Source organism: Pan paniscus, chromosome 19 (assembly GCF_029289425.2).
Source record: "Pan paniscus chromosome 19, NHGRI_mPanPan1-v2.0_pri, whole genome shotgun sequence".
In the NCBI taxonomy this organism is placed as follows: domain Eukaryota; kingdom Metazoa; phylum Chordata; class Mammalia; order Primates; family Hominidae; genus Pan; species Pan paniscus.
The window spans coordinates 78691354-78715477 of record NC_073268.2 but is presented as its reverse complement, the minus strand read 5'-3'; the positions used below and the strand labels follow the sequence as shown (position 1 = coordinate 78715477).

General features: G+C 39.8%; 1 protein-coding gene across 25 annotated transcripts in view; it reads right to left on the bottom strand.

The window, feature by feature from the left end:
• Positions 1 to 24124, bottom strand: part of TLK2 (tousled like kinase 2) — a 145011-nt gene that overhangs the window by 54761 nt on the left and 66126 nt on the right. For 24 of the 25 annotated variants that reach the window (XM_055102238.3, XM_055102239.3, XM_055102245.3 and 21 more), the window contains 3 exons: positions 22335 to 22502; positions 6208 to 6303; positions 4838 to 4930 (listed from right to left, as the gene is read on the bottom strand). In XM_055102238.3, the coding sequence (XP_054958213.1) occupies positions 4838 to 4930; positions 6208 to 6303; positions 22335 to 22502 (357 nt within the window). The remainder of the gene's footprint in view (positions 1 to 4837; positions 4931 to 6207; positions 6304 to 22334; positions 22503 to 24124) is intronic. The other variant, XM_055102253.3, reaches the window with a different exon arrangement.

Sequence of the window (24124 nt, the reverse complement as noted above, 5' to 3'; positions counted from 1 at the left end):
GTATGAAATCAATCAACCTCTTGGCAGTTATTTAAAATTTTAAGAATTCTAAGTTTTTGTGGCTTCTGACACTAATGTCTTCGAGGAGTTCATGTTTAAAGTAACAGCTGGCAGCTGGCAGCTGGTGCGCGTGGCTCATGCCTATAATCCCAGCACTCTGGGAGGCCGAGGCAGGAGCATCAATTAAGCCCAGGAGTTCAAGACCAGCCTCGGCAACATGGCAAAAAGTTAGTCTCTATAAAATTTTGAAAATTAGCCATGTGTGGTGGCATGCGCCTCTGATGCCAGCTGTTCGGGAGGCTGAGGATTGCTTGAGCCTGGGAGGTCGAGGCTGCAGTGAGCTGTGATTGCACCACAGCACTCCAGCCTGGGAGACAGAGCAAGACACTGTGTCCTTTTTTTTTAATTAAAAAAAAGAAAAAAAAAAAAGCAGCTGGCTAGTAGCTCCCAATGCAGCCATACCCAACATCTTACTAAAATGGCAAAATTCAATGAATGACGTCTGAAAGAATATACAAGACATGTAGTCTTTCCCTCACTGTCGATCCTCTAGATCTTCTAGAAGCACAAGTTCTAATCAACCTAAAAACAAGGCAGCTGCCCTCTGTGTCTTCCTTTTTTATTTATCTACTCCTTTAGTACTGCTCTACATACAAATAAAGACTGCAACAGTCTGAAGACGACGGAGTAGAAGGGGCAGTGGTGAGTGAAGGAAACATATTGCTTATTAGAAAACATAAGCAAACATTTTTTTAAAACTCCTAAAGCAGTACCAAGTTAGGATTCAAGTTTTTCTCATACTCTGTCATCTCAATCTTAAAGAGTCAGATGATGGAGAAAGGCACGCCCACAATTCTTCCTCAGTACAGCAGAGCTTCTCTGTACAAAACCCTGACAGATACTGGAATTTGGCAAGGAGCTTTTTACACCCACAAACCATTTCATTATAAATCTTCGATGGCAATTCAACCAGCACCCAAATGAATAAAAACAGGAATAAGAGCAACTCCATGCAAGTATACATATCCGAACAATGAAAAATACAACACAGTGCTGAGACTACATATGGGTCTCCTCATTCAAAGATGGAGGAAAGGAAATAAAAATAACAACAGTAAATAAAAACAACAACAACAAAAATAGGTCCAAGGAATACAGAAAATCAGCTTGAAAACAATGAAAATGATCACCCATAGAAATCAAAAGAACATTTTAGAATACTTCTTGTCATATTTCATAAAATGCAAAAAGACATGATAAATCTAGGAAATAGGAACCAAAAACCCTAGAGAATATACAAGATGGGGTAAGAAAGTATATTAGATGAGGGAAAAAAGCAGGGAAATTTAAAATGTAAATAATAGGCCTGGCACAGTGGCTCACGTATGTTATCCCAGCACTTTGGGAGGCCAAGGTAGGAGGTTTGCTTGAGCCCAAGAGTTCAAGACCAGCCTGGGCAACATAGTGAGACCCTGTTCCTACAAAAAATAAAAAAATTAGCCAAGCACAGTGGCACATGCCTGTAGTCCCAGCTATTCAGGAGGCTGAAGTGAGAGGACTGCTTGAGTCTGGGAGATGAAGGCTGCAGTGAGCCATGACGGTGCCACTGCACCCAGCCTGGGCGACAACAAGACACTGTCTCAAAAAATAAAAATGTAAACAATAAAATCAAAATTCACATGAGCTGCAGTAAATGCCAGAAATATATGGAAGACAGTGTTTAATGAGATTCAGAAGAAAGGGGCAATCATATTAAAATGAGACATAACATGTTAGAAATAAAGGAGAGAAATCAGAGATTCAAGCTAAGAGTCAAGAAGAAACCAATATAAAGAGGGATAAAAGCATAGTTAGACATAATCACACATTTTCCAAATAAAAATATATAAACCCACATATAGATACACCCTGGGGTAATATTTAACAAATTATGGTGTTTGCTGCTTTGGTCATGAACCTCTCTGAAATACGAAATGCTTGAAAAACTGAAGGAGAAACAGAGAGAGAGAATGCGTGTTATATTTGAGAGGCAGAACGAACAGAACAACGGGTTATGACACAAAAATCCTGCACACAGTGTTGTCTTTCCATGGGAGGGCAAAAGAGAATTCTCAGGTCGGCAAGGCAGAGAAAATTTAACACTGACAAATCCTTGCTGAAAAATAATCACTTAAAAATGTACCACCATCAACAGATAAAACAAAAACTATAAATAAAAAAATACTGCTGATAAGTTTTGAAATCAGTTGAATAAACAAGTCTAACAATGACTACAAATTTGGTCATAAAGCTACCTCTGCCTATACTCTATACATAAGAACTTAGTATCATATATAGCACTAAAAATGGTAATTTAACAATAATAATATAGGCCGAGCGCAGTGACTCACGCCTGTAATCCCAGCACTTTGGCAGACCAAGGCAGGCTGATCACTGCAGGTCAGGAGTTCGAGACCAGTGTGGCCAATGTGGCAAAAACCCATCTCTATTAAAAATACAAAAATTAGCCAGGCATTGTGGGGCATGCCTGTAATCCCAGCTACTTGGGAGGCAGAGGCAGGAGAATCACTTGAACCTGGGTAACAAAGTGAGACTCTGTCTCAAAAAATTAATTAATTAATTAATTAATAATATAAGCAGCCAAATGTAGTGGCACATGCCTATAGTCCCAACTACTTGGGAGGCCAAGGTGGGAGGATCACATCAGGCGGGGACTGGGGAGCGCACAGCTTGCAAGACTGAGCCACCGCACTCCAGCCTGGGTGACAGAGTGAGATCCTGTCTCAAAATAAATATATAAAATTAATAATAATAGCCAGGCGCGGTGGCTCACGCCTGTAATCCCAGCACTTTGGGAGGCCGAGGTGGGTGGATCATAAGGTCAGGGGTTCGAGACCAGCCTGACCAACATGGTGAAACCCCGTCTCTACTATACAAAAATTAGCTGGGCGTGGTGGCGGGCGCCTGTAATCCCAGCTACTCAGGAGGCTGAGGTGGGAGAATTGCTTGACCCCGGGAGGCGGAGGTTGCAGTGAGCTGAGATCACGCCACTGTACTTCAGCCTGGGTGACAGAGCAAGACTCTGTCTCAAAAAAAAAAAAAAAATTAATAATAATATAAACACACCAGACAATAAAGGCCAGACTTAGCTTAGCTATGTGCTGAATTCCAGGTTTTATATAAAAAGGAGTCAAAATACACTATTTTACCCTATGTTTTCATTAAGTACAGAAATATAATACAAGTAAAACAATTTTGGAAGTCAGATCATCATGAGTACAGTGACTGTTATAATCTGTATTATTAAACATATATTCAAACAAAATTGTACCCAAAGCCTAGTAAGAAAGACTGACAAAGGCAAGGCTGCCGATCCCCACCTTGCAGTGTCACAGTAGCCCTGGAGGTTTCAGGACCCTAAAGAGTCAGATTAACTACCACATTAGCACAAATAAGGATTAAACCTATACCTTCTAAATCACTAAGAGAAAAATGCTAGCCAATGTTATTCATAAATCAGTAACATTTATGTATATATTCATTTGTGTGTGTGTATATATATATATATACACACACACATATGTACTTCAAACAGCTCAAAATTACTGAAAAAAAAATGTACCAAATGTTTAATCCCAATTAATGGAATTATGAGTGACACATTTTTCTGTATTTTGTAAAGAGCATGTATAATTTTTTTTTTTTTTTTTTTGAGGCAGGGTCTTGCTCTGTTGTCCATGCTGGAGCACAGCAGCGTGAACTTGGCTCACTGTAGCCTAGAGGTCCTGGGCTCAAGCATCTTCCCACCTCAGGCTCCCAGTAGCTGGGACCACAGACACACCACCATGCCTGGCAAATTTTGTATTCTTTTATAGAAATGGGGTCTTGCTGTGTCATGCATGCTGGTCTCAAACTCCTGATCTCAAGCAATCCTCCTGCCTCAGCCTCCCAAAGTGGCAGGTATGGGCCACCATGCCCGGTCCTTTTTACTTTCTTATTTTTTTCTTGAGACAAAGTATCACTCTGTCGCCCAGGCTGGAATGCAGTGGCACAATCTCGGCTCACTGCAACCTCCACCTCCCAGGCTCAAGCAATTCTCCTGTCTCAGCCTCCCAAGTAGCTGGACTACAGCCGCTTGCCACCACACCAGGATAATGTTTTATATTTTTTTTAGTAGAGACAGGGTTTCTTTTTACCATGTTGGCCAGGGTGGTCCCAAACTCCTGACCTCAAGTGATCCACCTGCCTTGGCCTCCCAAAGTGCTGGGATTACAGGTGTGAACCACCATGTCCGGCCCTTTTTACTCTTTAAAAACTATGAGTCAGTCATGCCAAATTGCATATTCAAAATATATTGATATTTTCTAGTGGTATCTATTTAATTCCAGATGAAGCATTTTAAAGGTTTCTTTTGTAAGCACAAAAAAGTTTGAGTGAGTAGGTTATAAAAGGTACAAAAAGCAAAATGGGCTAATAAGTCCTTTGAAATAGCTTATAAAATTCAACAATATTAAAATAACTTCTCTGGAATGGGAAAACAACACTTTATACTTATTCCCACAGTTCTAGATGAAATATAACACTCCACATATCTATTTCTCCAATATAAATTCAATCATTAAAACACTACAGTATAAGATTTCCAATTTAAAGGTAGTGTTTAGAATGCAGGAACCTGGTTCCTACTCAGATTCCCTCAATTAAAGAAAAATACCCAAATGTTTATTATTTCATTGTTATTTGGCTATAGTAATTACTTCTATGATATGTACATAATCCAAATATATATAACAAATGGTGCTTGCTATAAAATCTCTTACCACATTTTAATACTTACTCTTAATAAATCATCTATTCTTCCCTCCTTCTTCTCTAAGTCAGAATTCTTACTGTTTTCTAGTGCAGATATTTTTTCTATTGTGAGGTCGGACTACAGAGACAAAGGTAAAACAAATTTAGGATTAGTCTCAACATGTTATATGTCATCACACTCTTCTCATTACCTTTCTCGGGGGGGTGGGAAAAAGCACTTGCTCACACAAATGGCCTAGAATCACATGGCTTAAGAAATGAAATCTGCTTGTCTCATCTCATTCTTCAAGTCCTCTGCTGGGTTCCTTATGTCCCACTACAGCTACACTTCAAACACATGTTAATTCTGGAATCAAATGTATGAATTCTCACTACTGTGCACTGAACAATGTAGAAACACGTTACTCCAGAAATGAAACTAACTTTGAATAGAAAAGGATCTCACAGGAGACTTGACACACAACTCTCTAAGGAACAAATGCGCCATCTGGTGGAAACAGAGAGCAATCAGAAGGGAAGAGAAGAAGCTACCTGAGTGCTCAACTATCTAACTGAACTGTACAAGAGCTGGTGATTTAGATAAAATTCGAATGTGCTCCAGGGAGTTGTATACCTCTTGAGATTTAAGAAATTCTCCTAGATTGCCAACGATCCTGTCTTGAAGGTAATATATATAGTATCAAAAGAGCCTTCAAGAAAACCCAGTATACTCAAAACTACAAAATGGAAGCTATAGCCACCATCCTTTGCAGATACAATCCTCAAATGTTCAGAACACTACCTAAATTAAAGAGTTTTTCTGAACACAATTTAAGGAGTAAACCATGTTGGTATCTCACATCTCAGAGAAGTTTAGCCAGGTATAAATAAGTAAGCAGGAAAAGGAATACATTAACTACTTTCATAAATTAGGGAATTAACATTTATTGAAAGCCTACTACAAGTACACTACTAATAAACATTTTGTATACACTGTCTGAGATCATGAGAATCAACCATATTTTCACAGATGATTTGTACTAAGAAAAACTGAGGCCCAGGCCAGAATCTGAACTTAGAGGCCTTCAAAGCGTAGGTACTTTTCTTCTGTGGAATACTGTAGGGGGGAGAAAAAAAAAAAAAAAAAAAAAGGTGTGCACTTTCCTTAACACCATGCTTTAGCATAAGCATTTCTGCTACAATACACCGGAAGAGTAAAGAAAAGCCTCAAAAAGTTAAAGCACCTTCCAAAGGACTTTAAATACCCATAATGCAAGTTCTGAATATAATACACACAAATAATGAGGTGGTCAGAGAAATACAGAGAAGTCAGAGAAGAATGACAGACTACACAGGTTAGCCCTTATTCCTACACAGCAGGTATGCCCCTCAATTGATTATCGATCACCAACCTACCTGGGTCTGTCTGTGCTGGATGGAGATCTGTTTTTGGGAGCTGCAGGAATGCTCTGTGTTGCCAGATCCCGTAGATGAGGGACTGTTTTGCTGAGCCTACAATAAAGGTGCATTACCAATCACAGGAAAGTTTGGCATCTTTTTCCACAAACACTTGTATTAATGCAAACAACTCCATAATTTGTATCTCCACAATACAAACCCCTTCTTATGAAAGTGAGAAGTCAGGGCCACGTGGCCAAGAAGAAAGTAAAACAATTCAAATATGAGACAAAGGGCTGGACATGGTGGTTTATACCAAGTTCCTGTAAACAGGTTTAAAGTATCAAATGCTTACAAATGAATTTTTAAAATATGAAAATTAGAGAAAATGAAAAGTTATTCCTGTAATAACTTGCCTTTTTCACTTGTATTTTCATATGCTTTAGTCAGAAAAGGCTAGTGAAGCATCCAATGCACAGGGGATGCATGTAAAGGACTGTGAACCACTATTCAGAATAGTCTCCTAAACACACAAACATTATCCATGAACACACAGCGGTCTAAAATCCAGGTTGATTTCTAATACTGTCACTTGCTGACTGGGCATTCTAAGGCATTTTAAATTTATACAGTTTAGGTTCCACAATATAATTAACCTATTCAGGTTATTAACCTATTCAGGTTAATTATATTATATTCTCAATAATACTTTTTTTTTTTTTTTTTTTTTTGAGATGTAGTCTTGCTCTGTCACCCAGGCTGGAGTACAGTAGCACGATCTGGGCTCACTGCAAGCTCTGCCTCCCGGTTTCATGCCATTCTCCTGCCTCAGCCTCCCAAGTAGCTGGGACTACAGGCACCCACCACCATGCCTAGCTAATTTTTTGTATGTTTAGTGGAGACAGGGTTTCACTGTGTTAGCCAGGATGGTCTTGATCTCCTGACCTCATGATCCGCCCGCCTTGGCCTCCCAAAGTGCTGGGATTACAGGTGTGAGCCACCACACCTAGCCTAATAGTACTTTTTAAAACAAGGTAAAACTGCAGCTAACAAAGTATGACCCATCACAGACATAAGTAGAAAATATTCAATATTCTGAGAATCATGGAATGGTAAAAATACAGTACTACTATCTCATCAGAGAATACAGCATTTCCACATGTGAATTTCTTCTGATACTTTCTACATATTCTTTTGATTACTGTTCTTATTCATTAACATATTAACAATGGTATAACCACCAACTATTGAACAAGTTACTGTAACCTAAATGTTTCACTGTTATCGTCACAGGTTAATTCTTACAAAATCCTATAAGGAGACTGGGTCAGGTGGCTCACCTGTAATCCTAGCACTTTGGGAGGCTGAATCAGGTGGATCACTTGAGGCCAGAAGCTCGAGACCAGCCTGGCCAACATGGCAAAACCCTATCTTACTAAAAATACAAAAATTAGCTAGGCACGGTGGTGCACACCTGTAATCCCAGCTACTCAGGAGGCTGAGGCAGGAGAATTGCTTGAGCCTGGGAGGCGGAGGTTGCAGTGAGATGAGATCACACCACTGCACTCCAGCCTGGGTGACAGAGCAAGACTCTGTCCTATAAGGTGGTTGTAATTATTAGTTCCATTTTACAGATAAATAAAATAAAAATCAGAGATATTAAGTACCTATGTGAGTTCACAGAGCTAGTGGGTGGGGTGACCAGAACTGGGGGTTGTGTCCACAATAACTGCTCTCAATGACCACAGTAGACTGTTACCACCAGCCTGTGAGCAAACTAGCACTTCCTACACACGATTTCATTGAAGGCTCACAACAGCCTCATCAGATAGGCAGCATTATTAACGCCATTTTAATGTATCCATTCAATGACTATTTATTAAGTACTCCCTATGTCTAAGCACTGTGCTAGGTGCTAGGTGCACATGGTAAGAGAAACCACAGACCCAGTCCTTACTCTGCCTTAATGAAGCTTACAATCCAAAACAAGATTTACTAAACACTTGGTAAATATTTGTTGAAGGAAACTGTTGAATAAACAATCATATAATAAATACACAATCACAATTAGGATAAGTGCTAAAAGAGCATATAACAAGGCACATAACCTAATTTAGAGGGTCAGGGATAAACCTTTAAAAAGTTTATGATTTGAGGCTGAGCACAGTGGCTCATGTCTGTAATCCCAGCACTTTGGGAGGCCGAGGTGGGTGGATGACCTGAGGTCAGGAATTCAAGACCAGCCTGGCCAACATGGTGAAACCCCATCTCTACTGGAAATACAAAAAATTAGCCAGGCGCAGTGGCGCACACCTGTAATCCCGGCTACTGGGGAGGCTGAGGCAGGAGAATCGCTTGAACCTGGGAGGCGGAGCTTGCAGTGAGCCAAGATTGTGTCACTTCACTCCAGCCTGGGCAACAGAGTGAGACTTCGTCTCAAAAAACAAAAAAAAAGTTTATGATTTGAGGCTGGATGCGGTGGCTCAGGCGTATAATCCCAGCACTTTGGGAGGCTGAGGCAGGTGGATCAGCTAAGGTCAGAAGTTGAAGACCAGCCTGGCCAACATGGTGAAATCTCATCTCTACTAAAAAAAAAAAAAAAATACAAAACAAAAAAAATTAGCCAGGCGTGGTGGTGGGCGCCTGTAATCCCAGCTACTCAGGAGGCTGGGGCATGAGAATTGCTTGAGCCCGGGAGGTGGAGGTTGCGATGAGCTGAGATCACACCACTGCACTCTAGCCTGGGTGACAGAGCAAGACTCCGTCTTGCGGTGGGGGTCTCGCAGGGGGAGCACCAAGTCTATATAATTCCAAATAACTAAATATGTTCTCTACTCTAGGATGCAGCAAATCCAATCTTTCCTTACTAATTAAGGGTCATCATTATGAACCTCAAGTATTATAATGCACTAGGATACAAGCATCTGTATAACTGAAGATTTCCTTCAGTTATCATTTGATTGCTTTTACAATCCTCTCCTTTTACAATGTGTTTCTATTTTTTTATTTTTATTTATTTATTTATTTATTTATTTATTTATTTATTTATTTTTTTGAGATGGAGTCTTGCTCTGTCGCTTAGGCTGGAGTGTAGTGGCACGATCTCGGCTCACTGCAAGCTCTGCCTCCCAGGTTCACGCCGTTCTCCTGACTCAGCCTCCTGAGTAGCTGGGACTACAGGCACCCGCCACCACTCCCGGCTAATTTTTTGTATTTTTTTTTTTTAGTACAGACGGTGTTTTCACCAGGTTAGCCAGGATGGTCTCGATCTCCTGACCTCATGATCCCCCCACCTCAGCCTCCAAAAGTGCTGGGATTACAGGTGTGAGCCACCGCGCCCGGCCCTACAATGTGTTTCTATACAAATGACTGTCTGAACTATATTTATAATAAGAGCCAATAAGAATCAAATGATTAGACTGGGTGCAGTGGCTCACACCTGTAATCCCAGCACTTTGGGAGGCTGAGGTGGGTGGATCATGAGGTCAGGAGTTCAAGACCAGCCTGGCCAACATGGTGAAACCCCGTCTCTACTAAACATACAAAAAAAATAATCTCGGCGTGGGGGCGGGTACCTATAATCCCAGCTACTCAGGAGGCTGAGGCAGGAGAACTGCTTTAAACCAGGAGGTGGAGGTTGCAGTGAGCTGAGATCATGCCACCGCACTCCAGCCTAGGCGACACATCAAGACTCTGTCTCAAAAAATAAAAAATAAAAAAAAGAATCAAATGATTAAAAGACACTTCTACAGATTTCTAGATATATGGTATATTGGTTTAAATATGCTTATATCTGATTCTAAGTTTTCTTCCAGCAAACTGAGGGTGTTAGAAAGTGATGTAGTGAGATATTTCTAAATTAAAGCTCACATAGGGCCAGGTGCAGTGGCTCATGCCTGTAATCCTGTCACTTTGGGAGGCCAAGACAGGCAGATCATGAGGTCAGGAGTTGAAGACCAGCCTGGCCAATATGGTGAAACCTCGTCTCTACTAAAAATATAAAAAATTAGCCAGGTGTGGTGGTGCGTGCCTGTAGTCCCAGCTACTTGGGAGGCTGAGGCAGGAGAATCGCTTGAACCTGGGAGGCAGAGGATGCAGTGAGTCGAGATCGTACCACTGCACTCCAGCCTGGGTGACAGAGTGAGACTCCAGCTCAAAAAAAAAATAAAAATAAAAAAGACACACACACATATATATATATATATATATATATATATATATGGCCCAATGATAAGTAAAATGCAAAAGTAAACTGAGGAAGTAGGCAGTTAGGAAGTTCAAAGTGTGTGCACTTAACTTCCGTGGAATACCGTAAACAAAAAACAGTGTGCACACTTTCCTTAACACCATGCTGCAGTATAAGCATTTCTGCTCCAATACACTAGAAGGGTAAAGAAAAGCCTCAAAAACTTAAAGCACGTTCCAAAGGACTTTAATTACCCATAATGCAAGTTCTGAATATAATACAAACAATCAGATACCAACAGAGAAATAGAGAAGACAAAGGGGAATCATAGACTATCTAAGGTTACCATTTATTCCTATGCAGCAAATACACCCCTCCATTGGTTATTGATCATCAGCCTACCCGGGTCTGTCTGTGCTGGACAGAGATCTGCTTTTGGGAGTTGTAGGAATGGCTCTGTGTTGCCAGATCCCATAGAAGAGGGATCTAAAGGCCCTTTACAGATTTCTTGATATATGGTATATGGGTTTAAATATGCTTATTTCTGACTCTAAGTTGTCTTCCAGCAAACTAAGGGTGTTAGATGTTTCCAAATTAAAGCTTTCTGTAAAAATACACATATAAATAGCTCATTGATAAGTAAAAATGCAAAAGTTAACTGAGGACGTAGGCAGTTAGGAAATTCCTCAGTTGGGAAGCAGAAAATCCTCATGAAAATGAAAACAATGTTTTCAAAAGGTAAAAGGTACTACACAATATAGGGATCTCATGTGACAATGCTCAGATCCGTTAGAGAAAAAAATGCTGTAACTGATCATTCATTCAACATTAAATGTGACCCTCTGTGCCTGGTCCTGTGTTAAAATCTAGAAACGCAAAACTGGAAAACAAAGACACTATGTTACCAAAAAGAAAAAAAAAATCCATGCCAACACCTATATTAATCACTCTAATCCCTCATTCCACTAAGCTAAATACATTTTCAAGACAACCCCAACAGCACAAAAGGAAAAATCCAAGACGAAAAAACAATACCTAATCATAAGAGTTAAAAGATAATTCAATAAACAACTTTAAAAGTAAAGTATCAGTTTAGCACTTGATTTTCAATAGTTTATAGTATGAAATGACACACTGCTTTGGTTCATTTCATAAACTGAAACTCTGCATTTAGATAACTGTATTAAAGGTTCTTAAGATGAAAAAAATAAAATAGGTTCAGAGAGGATCAAAAGGATACTGTAGCTACAAAAATTAAAAAAGTAAAGAACATGAATAATCAAATTGACAAAATAAGATTATCAAAGTTTAAAAATTTAATAGGTGGGTTAAATATCAAAATGGACACAGCTGAATACACAGCCAGTAACCTAAAAGACAATGTCAAGAAAATCTCCCAGAAGAGGCCGGGTGCGGTGTCTCACGCCTGTAATCCCAGCACTTTGGGAGGCCGAGACAGGTGGATCACCTGAGGTCAGGAGTTCGAGACCAGCCTGGCCAACATGGTGAAACCCCGTCTCTACTAAAAATATTTTTAAAAATTAGCTGGGTGTGGTGGTATGTGCCTATAGTCCCAGTTACTCGGGAGGCTGAGGCAGAAGAATCGCTTGAACCTGGGTGGCAGAGGTTGCAGTGAGCCAAGATCACGCCACCGCACTCCAGCCTGGGTGACATGGTGAGACTCAGTCTCAAAAAAAAAAAAAAAAGAAAGAAAAAGAAAATAAGAAAATCTCCCAGAAGATAAAACAAAAGGTTAAATGGAGCACAAAAGAAAAGAAACATGAATAGCACAGAGAGCCTGAAACTATCTAATGGCTTTCTAGAGAAAAGAACAGAGGAAATGAAATAATCAAAGAAACAGTAAAACAAAATTTCTCTGAAATAAAAAACCCTTTTCATTATGTAAAAAAAAAAAAAAAAAAAAAAAAAAACAATCAACAAACTCAGAATAGGGAACTTTCTCAGCCGGGTGCAGTGGCTCACACCTATAATGGCAGTACTTTGGGAGGCCAAGGCAAGCTGATAGCTTGAGCTCAGGAGTTCCAGACCAGCCTGGCCAACATAGCAAAACCCTGTCTCTACAAAAGAAATCAGGACATGGTGTGGTGGCTCATGACTGTAATCCCAGCATTTTGGGAGGCCAAGGCGGGCAGATCACTTGAGGTCAGGAGTTCAAGACCAGCCTGGCCAACATGGTGAAACTCTGTCTCTACTAAAGATACAAAAATTAGCCAGGCACAGTGGTGTGAGCCTGTAATCCTAGCTACTCAGAAGGCTGAGGCAGGAGAATTGCTTGAATCTGGGAAGCAGAGGTTGCACTGAACTGACATCCATGCCACTGCACTCCAGCCTCAGTGGCAAAGGAAGACTTCGCTCAACAAACAAACAAACAAACAAACAAACAAACAAACAAAAAATCAGCCGGGCGTGGTGGCACACACCTGTAGTCCCAGCTATTTGGGGAGGCTGAGGTGGGAGGATGGCTTGAGCCCAAGCAGTTGAGGCTGTAGTGAGCCACAATTAGGCCACTGCACTCCAACAGCCTGGGTGACAAAATGAGACCCTGTCTTTAAACAACAACAACAACAACAACAACAACAACAACAAAAGAGAGGAACTTTCTTAACCTAAAAAATGACCACCTCTGAAAAACATACAGTAAACATGATACTTTTTCTCTTTTTTTTGAGACAGTCTCTCGCTCTGTCATCCAGGCTGGAGCGCAATGGCACAATCTCAGCTCACTGCAACCTCCGTCTCCTGGGTTCAAGCAATTCCCCTGCCTCAGCCTCCCAAATAACTGGGATTACAGGTGCACACCACCATGCCTGGCTAATGTAATATTTATTTTTAAAGACCTCATATTTTCCCTTAAAAATCATGAACAAGAAAGACAAGGATGCCCCAGAAAAACTGGATGATACCTTTTTAACTTTAGCTAATATGTTTACACACAGAATTTTCTTTACAATTAACGTTTTAAAACTTGCTTAAACCTTTAAAACAATCCCAGCACTTTAGGAAGCTGAGGTGAGTGAATCACAAGATCAGGAGTTCGAGACCAGCCTGGTCAACATGGTGAAACCATCTCTACTAAAAATACAAAAAAATTAGTTGGGCGTAGTGGCAGGCACCTATAATCCCAGCTACTCGGGAGGCTGAGGCAGGAGAATCGCTTGAACCCGGGAGGCGGAGGTTGCAGTGAGCTGAGATCGCACCACTGCACTCCAGCCTAGGCGAAAGAGCAAGACTCCATCATGATAGATCAACATACAAAAATCAATTGTATTTCTATACTCTAGCAATGAGCAATCTGAAAATAAAACTAAGAAAACTATTCCATTTGCAATAGCGTAAAAAGAATAAATACTTAGGAATAATTTTAACAAAAGAAATATAGGACTATATATTGCAAGTTGCAAAACATTGTTGAAAGAAATCAAAGGGTCCTAAATAGATATTTTGTGTTCATGGATTGAAAGACTTAATACTGTTAAAAAGGCAATACTTCTCAAATTGATCTACAGATTCAACACAATTGCTACCAAATCCTATCTGGTTTATTTATAGAAACTGAAAGGATGATCTTAAAAATCACAGGGAAATGCAACAGATCCCAAACAGCCAATACAATCTTGAAACCCAACAAAGTTGGAAGGCTCGCACTTCCCAATTTCAAGACTTATTACAAAGCTACAGTTATTCAGACAGTGTGGTCCTGGCATAAAGACAGGTGGTATGGTTTTTTCTGTGTCCCCACCCAAATCTCATGTTGAATTGTACTCCTCATATGTCAGGGGAAGTGTCTGGTGGGAGCTGATTGGATCACGAGGGCATATTTCCCCCTTGCTGTTCTCATGATAGTGAGTGAGTTCTCACGAGATCTGATGGTTTAAAAGTGCATGGCACTCTCCCCTTCACTCTTTCATTCTCTTTCCTGAGAAGAAGGTGCTTGCTTCTCCTTCACCTTCTCCCATGATTGTAAGTTTCCTGAGGCCTCCCAGTCATGCTTCCTGTTAAGCCTGCAGAACTATGAGTTAATTAAACCTCTTTTCTTCATAAATTACCCAGTCTCGGGTAGTTCTTTGTAGCAGTGTGAGAATGGGCTAACATAACAAAGATATAGATGGAGCAGATTTAGAGTCCATAAATAAACCTCTTGCTGTAAGTCAGTTCATTTTTGAAAATGGTGCCGACAGTTCAATGGTAAAAGCACAGTATTTTCAACAAATGGTGCTGGGACAATAGGATATACACATGCAAAAAAAATGAAGTTGGAACTCCTTCCTCATACCACACACAAAAATTAACACAAGATGGAAAAAAGACCTAAATATAAGAGCTAAAAGTATAAAACACATAGAAGAAAATATAAGAGTAAATTTTCTTGACTTTAGGTTAGGTGAAGCCTTGGCTACAATACTAAAAGCATAAGCAACAAAAGAAAAAAAACAGATAAATTGAACTTTTCTCAAAATTAAAAACTTCTGTACTTCACAGGACACTGTCAAGAAGTAAACTGACCATCCACAGAATAGAAAACCTTTGCCAATCATATAGTTGACAAAGATCTAATATTCAGAATATATAAAGAATGCTTAGAACTTAACAATAAAGGCAACACTATTTAAAAATGGGTAAAGGATTTGAATAGTGATCTCTCCAAAGAAGATGCACAAAAGCCCAATTAGCAAATGAAAAAATGCTCAACATCACCAGTTTTTTGGGGAATGCAAATCAAAACCACAATGAGATGCCACTTAACACCCACTAGGATGGCTATAATGAAAAAGAGAGACAATAGCAAGTACTGGCAAGGACATGGAGAAATTGGAATGTACTGCTGCAGGGAATGTAAAATGGTGCAGCTGCTGTGGAAGAGTCTGGCAGTTCCTCAAAAACAGTTACCATATGACCTGGCAATTTCACTCTCCAGCATATATCCAAAAGAAACAAAAACGTATGTCTACACAAAGTCTTATACATGAATGTTCATAGCAACATCATTCATAATAGCCAAGAAGTGGAAACAACCTAAATGCCCATCGACTGGTAAAAGGATAAAGCCATGACCAACTGGCACCAAAAAAGAATGATTCTATTTACTGATGTACACCCATGAAAATCCATGAAGCCATGATAATCAAAGAGAAAGCTATTTGTCACAGCTATCGAACAACTCCCTACTTTAAAAGTTAAAAAAAAATTTTAAAGCCTCATTAGTAATTAAAAGGAAAGAACTAAGCATTTAGCCTGTCTTTCTAGAAATGTATGTCAGTGTAGAGCAACAGGCACAGATGATGATAAGAAAGTTCTATTTTATAGATGCTAATAGACATGTTATAATGCTAATTTCGCTATCTAGCAAAATGTTAACATGTTTTTTAAAAATGCCTATTTAACTATTTAGAGATAGGAGGTCAAGATTTCTGAATTGTATTTTAAAATACTTTGGCATAAAAAAAGCAAACCACCTTTTTAAAAAATCAAGTTTTGAAGAACATCTGCATAATGTTAAAAGACACAAGTTTTAAGGAAACAACAGACTTGCCATTAAGGGAAAAAAAGATCCAGTAGACCTTGACAACCAGAACTGTTTCAATCTAAACTAATTCAATGTCTCTCTTCTTTTCAGTGAGTCCAATAAAATCATTTGGTTTTGCAATGCCCAACAATGAAACAATCATAATATTGTAAATGTTCCTTGTTTTCAAGTCTTAGAATAATTTACAAAGCAGAAAAGACTCAATTGTAGTTAAAATAACAAACTAAATATCAAACACTCATACTGTAACAATAACTAAACAACTGAAAAAGAAAGAAAGACTGGGTGAAAGTTATGTTAAATTTGTCTTTCATAACGAGGAGTAAATAGATCTTACTTAAAGTTGATTAAATAAGGCCAGGTACAGTGGCTCAAGCCTGTAATCCCCACACTTTGAGAGGCCAAGGTAGGAGGATGGTTCAAGACCAGCCTAGGCAACACAGTGGGACCCTGTCTCCACCAATAAATAAATAAGATTAAATAAGGAACACATTATTTGACATTAAAATGGTAATCCTTAGAAAATCCAAAACACAAACTGTTAACAGTAGTTATCTCTCTGAGAAATCCAAGGGAAGAATTTTACTCTTCTCCATCTCCTCAATTTCTTGAGGGTCATGTGCATGTTCTATTTTCATAATTTAGGAAACTATTTGCTTATGATTTTCCCTGACAACATTCTCACCAATAGAAGAGGAAATGACCTTTTTCTAATCCCTCTACATCTCCCTTCTTACTGGATCTTTATGTATGTTGTAATGCCATAAAGTTAAAAGTGAGAGGTCAGCTCAGATATCTTATTCTCTAGCCTGATATATATTGTCTTTGTACAAACAGATAGTCTTCATACTGGGAGCTAGTGTGGTGGTACAGAATGAGCACTAGACTGTGAGTCCAAATACTAATTTTTTTTTTTTTCTTTGAGACTGAGTCTCACTTTGTCACCCAGGCTGGAGTGCAGTGGTGCAATCTCTAGCTGCAGCTACTGTGGTGCAATCTCTAGTTGCAGCTACTCTGGAAACTGAGGCAAGAGAATTGCTTGAACCCAGAAGTTCCAAGGCTATAGTATGCTATAATGCTATGATTGCACCTGTGAATAGCCACCGTACCCCAGCCTGGGCAACATAGCGAGACCTCTCTCTTAAAAATAAAACCTCAAATTTCCTATGTTAAAACATAGAATTATGTAATAATTTTAAACATTTAAAAGATCAAATTCTTAATATTCTGCCACCTGCTATTTTTATCAACACATATTTAGAAATCTTTCATTGGTATATATACAGCTACCTCACTTCTTTTGCCAGCTGTATAGCATTCCACTGTACAAATGTATTACAATTCATTTAACCAGTCCTTCTATAAAGAATGCTTTTACTAACTCATGCAACATATAATTACACTGAGTGCCTATTAGAGCAGGTCCCGTTCTGGGCATTAGAGATACACAAGTGAACAAAGCAAAGTCCTTGACCTGATGGAGCTTACATTCCAGTGGGGGGAAGTCAGACAAAAGTCCATCATAGTACGTCAGCTGGTGTAGACTAAGGAGAAAAACAACGCAGGGCCTAGGAGCTCAGTAACAGGTGGGGTGGGTGGGGAGAAGTTGCTATTTTATAGTGTGGCCAGGGTAGGCCTCTCTAATAGGGTAAATATAAGCAGAAACCAGAGGGAACTGAGAGAGCGGGACATGATGATATATGGGTGAAGAATGTTAGGGCAAAGGCAACAGCCAACGCAAAGGCCCCGAGGTGAGAGCATCACTGAGAGAGAGTATTTGAGAAAACAAGGTGGCTAGCGTGCATGGAATCTGATGAGAAAGGTAGATGGTAGTAAAACATGTCAGGGTGGAGGAAAACAAACCATGCAGGGCCACTTTAAGGACTTTTCGACAGGGGAGTGGCATGACTGGACTTACGTTTCAACACAATCACTCTGCTTTGTTAAGAACAGATTAAAAGAAAACAAAGATCAAAGCAATGGGTCCAGTTATCTCAGTGGGAGACAATGGTTTAAGTTGGAGTGGCAGTAGTGAAGAGAATTAGAAGTGGTAAAATTCTGAACATAGGCCAGATGCAGTGGCTCATGCCTGTAATCCCAGCACTTTGGGAGGCCAAGGCGGGTGGATCACCTGAGGTTAGGAGTTCAAGACCAGCCTGGCCAACATGGTGAAACCCTATCTCTACTAAAAATACAAAAATCAGCTGGGTATGGTGGTACGCGCCTGTAATCCCAGTTACTTGGGAGGCTGAGGCAGGAGAACCGGCTTGAACCTGGGAGGTGGAAGTTGCAGTGAGCCGAGATTGCACTCCAGCCTGGGTAACAAAGCAAGACTCTGTCTCAAAAAAAAAAAAAAAAATTCTGAACATATTTTGAAGGTAAAATCAATAAGCTTTACTGATAGATTTGGATTTGGCATATAATATAAAAAGAAGAGAAAGACAAGAATGACTCCAAGGATTTTAGCTGTAACAATTAGAAGGAGAAAAGTTGACAGTTATTGAGATGTAGAAGGCTGTGGAGGTCAGGCACGGTGGCCCACACCTAAAATCCCAGCACTTTGGGAGGCCAAACTGGGAGGATTACTTGAGTTCAGGTGTTCAAGAACAGCCTAGGTAACACACTAATACTCTGTCTCTATTAAAAAAAAAAAAAAGAAAAGAAAGAAAGAAGAAGAAAGAAGAAAGGAGAAAGAAGAAGAAGAGGAAGAGGAGGAGGAGGAGGAGAAAGGCAGCTGTAGGAGAAACGGGCTTCGGGTGGGGAACAGAAGGAAGAGTTCAGTTTTGAACATGTTACATTTGACATGTTTGTTAGACATAAAAAGGAAATGACTGGAGGCAACTGACACAGGCCTGAAATTCAGGGCAGAGCCCTGGCTAGACGCATAAACTTGGAAGTCCTCTGCACATAGGAGTTAAATTTTAGTAACAAAGGAACTAGATGAGATTAAGAAGGCTGGGTGTGGTGGCTCCCATCTGTAATCCCAGAACTTTGGGGAGGCCGAGGCGGGAGGATCACTTGAGGTCAGGAGTTTGAGACCATAGAGGTCAGGAGTTGACCATGTTGCCTGGCCAACATGGCAATACGCTGTCTCTACTAAAAACAAAAATCAGCCAGGCGTGGTAGCCGACGCCTGTACTCCCAGCTACTTGGGAGGCTGAGGTGGGGAAATCACTTGAGCCCAGGAGATGGAGGTTGGAGTGAGCTGAGATTGCATCACTGCACTCCAGCCTGGGCAACAGAGTGAGACCCTGTCTCAATTGAAAAAAAAAAAAAAAAGAGAGAGGGAGGTTAAGAAGAAAATGAAGGTAGATAAATGAGTCTGAAGACAGAGCCCTGGAACACCCTAATGTTCAGAGACAGAGAATGTGAGGAAAAATCAAGAGTGGAAGCCGAGTGAAAGACCGTATGCTTAGAGAAGAAAGAAGTGATCAACAGTTGCTAATGAATTACGTCAGATGAGGTCTGATGCGAAGGTCATATCCTCTGAAATACTGGAAGGGAAACTGCTTCCAGATTTTTTGCAACAATAAACAATACCTCAATAAATATCTTTGTGTAATTTTATGGGAATGGAATTTCTGGACCCAAGGATATGTCAACTTAACATTGAGATACATTACCAAGTTGTCCACATGACTTCAACAATTTATAGACAGAATAAAACTGAATGTATCTCTAAACTATCACCTACACCAAGAACTATCAAACTTATTAATCCTTGCCAATTTGCTAGGTCAAAAATGTTATCTTGTTTTATTTTGCACTTCTCTATGGCCAAAACTGAGCATTATTTCATGTTATTAGCCACTTGCCTTCTTTTCAAAAACAGTCTTTGCCTACTTTTCTAAGAATCTGCTTTCCTTTGCTGATTTACACTTGTATATTAATACTAACCCTTTTACTATTTTCTTTCCTTATACTACTAAGCTTATACGCTGGCTGGTACTGCTGAGAAGCAAAGAGAAACAAAACTGTACCAGAGCATTTAGACTTTTGGTTTTCATACTGTTTCCATGTTCCTTCTTCATACATGATCATTTTGTTACTCGTCTCTGCCACTTCTTTCCACATGAGAACAACATGGCTATAGCATCTGCTACTCCTCTGATAACAGAGTGCGTCAGCTGATAGGACTGAGTAGGTGGTCCTTCACGTGCATCCACCACAAGCCTACATAACCATACTTTTTACAGAAGATGGAAAGGGGAACAAGTTCTTGCTGACCAAATCTTGTGTATTTAACTATGCTCATTACACAGTGGGCACTCAGTACGTATTTGTGGAGTAAACAAAGGGAACTCCTCTCAAGTGAAAAAGAGGTCATTTTAATGCCTTAAAAATGACCAAAAGACAAATAACTCCCTAATTATCCAAGGTTTTTTCTGGAAAAGTAAGATCCAAGATAAAGATTTAACAAAGGCCAGGCGCGGTGGCTCATGCCTGTAATCCCAGCACTTTGGGAGGCTGAGGCGGGCGGATCACGAGGTCAGGAGATCGAGACCATCCTGGCTAATATGGTGAAACCCCATCTCTAATAAAAATACAAAAAATTAGCCAGGCGTGGTGGCGGGTGCCTGTAGTCCCAGCTACTCGGGAGGCTGAGGCAGGAGAATGGCATGAACCCAAGAGGCAGAGCTTGCAGTGAGCCAAGATCAGGCCACTGCACTCCAGACTGGGCGACAGAACCAGACTCCGTCTCAAAAAAAAAAAAAAAACAAAGATTTAACAAACGTAAGTGTACGATAAACATTAACAATCTCGAAATGTGTGAATGACACACATACATTCTTTAGAACAATACTATAGCATACTGCATTCTCAAAGGAACTATTCCATACTGCTGTCAGTCCCTCTCACAATATTATATAGGTCAATTCTCCCATTTTTAAAGTATGTATATTTCCTTTGTTACCTGGGGATAGGATATACTGTCTTCACACAAGAAGTTTCCCCATTCCTTTGATGATTAAAGATCAAAACACTTCTAACATTAAACACTGAAATAAAAGTGAGCTCTACATACATTTAAGTAAGATTAATAAAAACAAGTAAGATAATGATTTATCTGTTTATTCCAGTACAGAGTGGTGAAAAGCCAGAGCCTATCCCAGGCAGCTCAGGGTGCAAGCAGAAACCAGACCTGGACAGGAAGCCATTCTGTTGCACACACACACCTACACTCACTCAGACTGGGACTCCGAAGACACACCAATGAACCTAATGCACACATCTCTGGGATACAGGAGGAAACCAGAGTGCCCTAAGAAAACCCACACAGACATGGAGAAAACACGCAAACTCCACACAGACAGTGGCGTCAGCTCACAGTGTCTAATTAACACTATCACGAAACCATGTTGAATGAAATGACGTTATTCAAGGAGCGTTGTATCTCTTTCTTAAGGTAAAGCTATCATAACTATAAGAAAACATTCCATATCATGCACAATAGTTTCCTATCTGGTTAACTGTTTTATTATTTCTGTTTCCTTTCCTTAAGACAACCACCATTTTCAGCACCTTTTTGAACACAGTTGGTGGAGTGTGGATTGAAGACTTATAGACACCACAGGATAAATAAACAGGAAACTTAAATTATAACTGGACAAAATGAACCAGTAAGAGGGACAAAATCTGGATGAGTGGTGACTTAGTTCTGAAAGATGCCCCTGAAAGTGGAATAGGAATACGGCGACGGGGCTTTCTGTTACTCTGGCACCCTTGGCAACAAACAGGTGACCTGGCAGGGCCCAAAAACCAGGAAAAGTAACATTTGGTTCAAATTGCACTCATAGCGCCTTATGAAATGAGGTCAAACTTTCATAATACTCAAATTCTTGTTCTTCAAAGATAGAGAAAGAAGTAAGCTGAAAGGAGCGAACAGGTAGCCAAATATTCCTAAGAAAGGTTAAGTGTACCAACACTCTGAAGGGGTGAGTAAGCAAGTGTGTACATAGCCCAAATACTACACGGGGTAAATGACCAGTAACTTGCTGTGACAATGCCTGCCTACATACTAAAACTGTACTGACTTGAGTATTAACTTACATAGATGATGGCTGGAACTCAGAGACTCTATTTTTAATTATATCTTGGTTACTAATGGAATTTGATCTGTATTTTCTTCTTTGTCAATCTAAGATTATGCTTTCCTTCCTTCCCATTGTGGGTTCAGGCTTTGACAAAGCAGTCTCCCTCAGGAGCTTGAACCAAGGGAGACTGGGAAAAACACAATATATTTAGAAGTGATGTAGAATTAGACATGTTTGGGAATGATGATAAGGGGAGATCACATTTTTAAAAAAAGTACTAGAAATGTCCCTATCTCTCTATCAAAATAATTAATCCAACCTCATCAAGGAGCACTAGGGCAATGGAAAGGATATGAATTAACTTAGGCTTTGTACTCACTGAAACAAAAGTGAAGCAGAGGCCAGCTCCCCTTTGTGCCAGCTGCTCTGTGTCAAGCCGAGGTTTTGCTAGCATCACTGACATGAGGGTTGGCAGAGCAGACTGCTCCTCCGTTGCCTCCTTTGCAGCACTGCCATCTAAACCATAGAGGGGCTGTTCTACTCGTCGCTGGAAAACAGTAAAGAAACACACAAATGACATGAGAAAGATAATCTGATACTGCCCAAACATGCAACGGGTTAAAAACAGTTATCAAATATAAGATGAATGGTTTATTTAAAAAGGCCTCTCTAAAAATAATTATGGAGAGCATACCAACATTATCATTGTATTATAACCTATCTAAAAATGTGACTATCTTACTCAAATTCTTTGACATTATATTTTAATGGTTCTATATTTATGAGAGTCTGAATTTACATGTTACTTTGTAGAATTCTACAAATCAACTTCATAATGCCCTCAACCCTACACAGGAAATATTATTTCTATCCTGTAGGTAAATGAAAATTAAGACATTGTCCCACAACTTTTTTTTCTTTTTTCTTTTTTTTTTGAGATGGAGTTTCATTCTTGTTGCCCAGGCTGGAGTGCAATGGAGAGTCTCTGCTCTCACTGCATGCAACCTCTGTCTCCTGGGTTCAAGCGATTCGCCTGTCTCAGCCTCCCAAGTAGCTGGGATTACAGGTGCCTGCCACCACGCCTGGCTAATTTTTTTGTATTTTTAGTAGAGACGGGGTTTCACCATGTTGGCCAGGCTGGTCTCGAACTCCTGACCTCAGGTGATCTGCCCGCCTCAGCCTCCCAAAGTGCTGGGATTACAGGCATGAGCCACCGTGCCTGGCCTGTCACGTGACTTTATAGGTGAAGCTTATTTCACTCTCAATTCTGTTCTCGCTGTACTATATTTAGATGCAAAAATCTAAAATAAATGCAAGCAAAACAAGTTCCACAGTATACTAAAAGGATAATACATCACAATTACGCATAACTTACTCCAGAAACCTAAAAATGATTCAACATTAGCAAATCTACTAATGTAATTCATTACATTAACTTTAGGGAGGGATAAATTAAGATTCCTCCTGTTGGATACCAAAAAGGATACGCACACTGTTAGGCAACTCTTAAAAGACTGGAATTGGCAAGGCACAATGGCTCATGCCTGTAATCCCAGTACTTTGGGAGGCCAAGGCAGGCGGATCACTTGAGGTCAGGAGTTCAAGACCAGCCTGGCCAACGTGGTGAAACCCATCTCTATTAAAAATACAAAAATTATCCAGGCGTGGTGGTGGGCACCTGTAATCCAAGATACTCGGGAGGCTAAGGCAGAAGAATTGCTTAAACCCAGGAGGTGGAAGTTGCAGTGAGCCCAGATTGCGCCACTGCACTCCAGCCTGGGTAACAGAGAGTGACTCTATCTCCAAAAAAAAAAAAAAAAAAAAAGACTGGAATTATCCACTTTTAATGCAACGAAGAGTATGTTTTTCAAAAATTAAAATATCATAATTAATGGTGCTAAGACTGGAGACCCTTTCAATTAAAGCTAGAAAACAAGACAGAAGTAACACATTCTCATATTAAATGTTATTATGAAAGTTTTAGCCAATGTAAAAAAGAAAAAAAATGAAGTAAAAATATTAGAAATTAAAGATTTTTAGTGTCATTTTTGGATGATATAACCATTCACAAAGGAAACCAAGCAAATCAATGGAAAAATTACTATAACAATTAAAAGGAGCTCAGTAAGATGGCCAAATACAAAATAAATACACTAAAATTGATAGCTT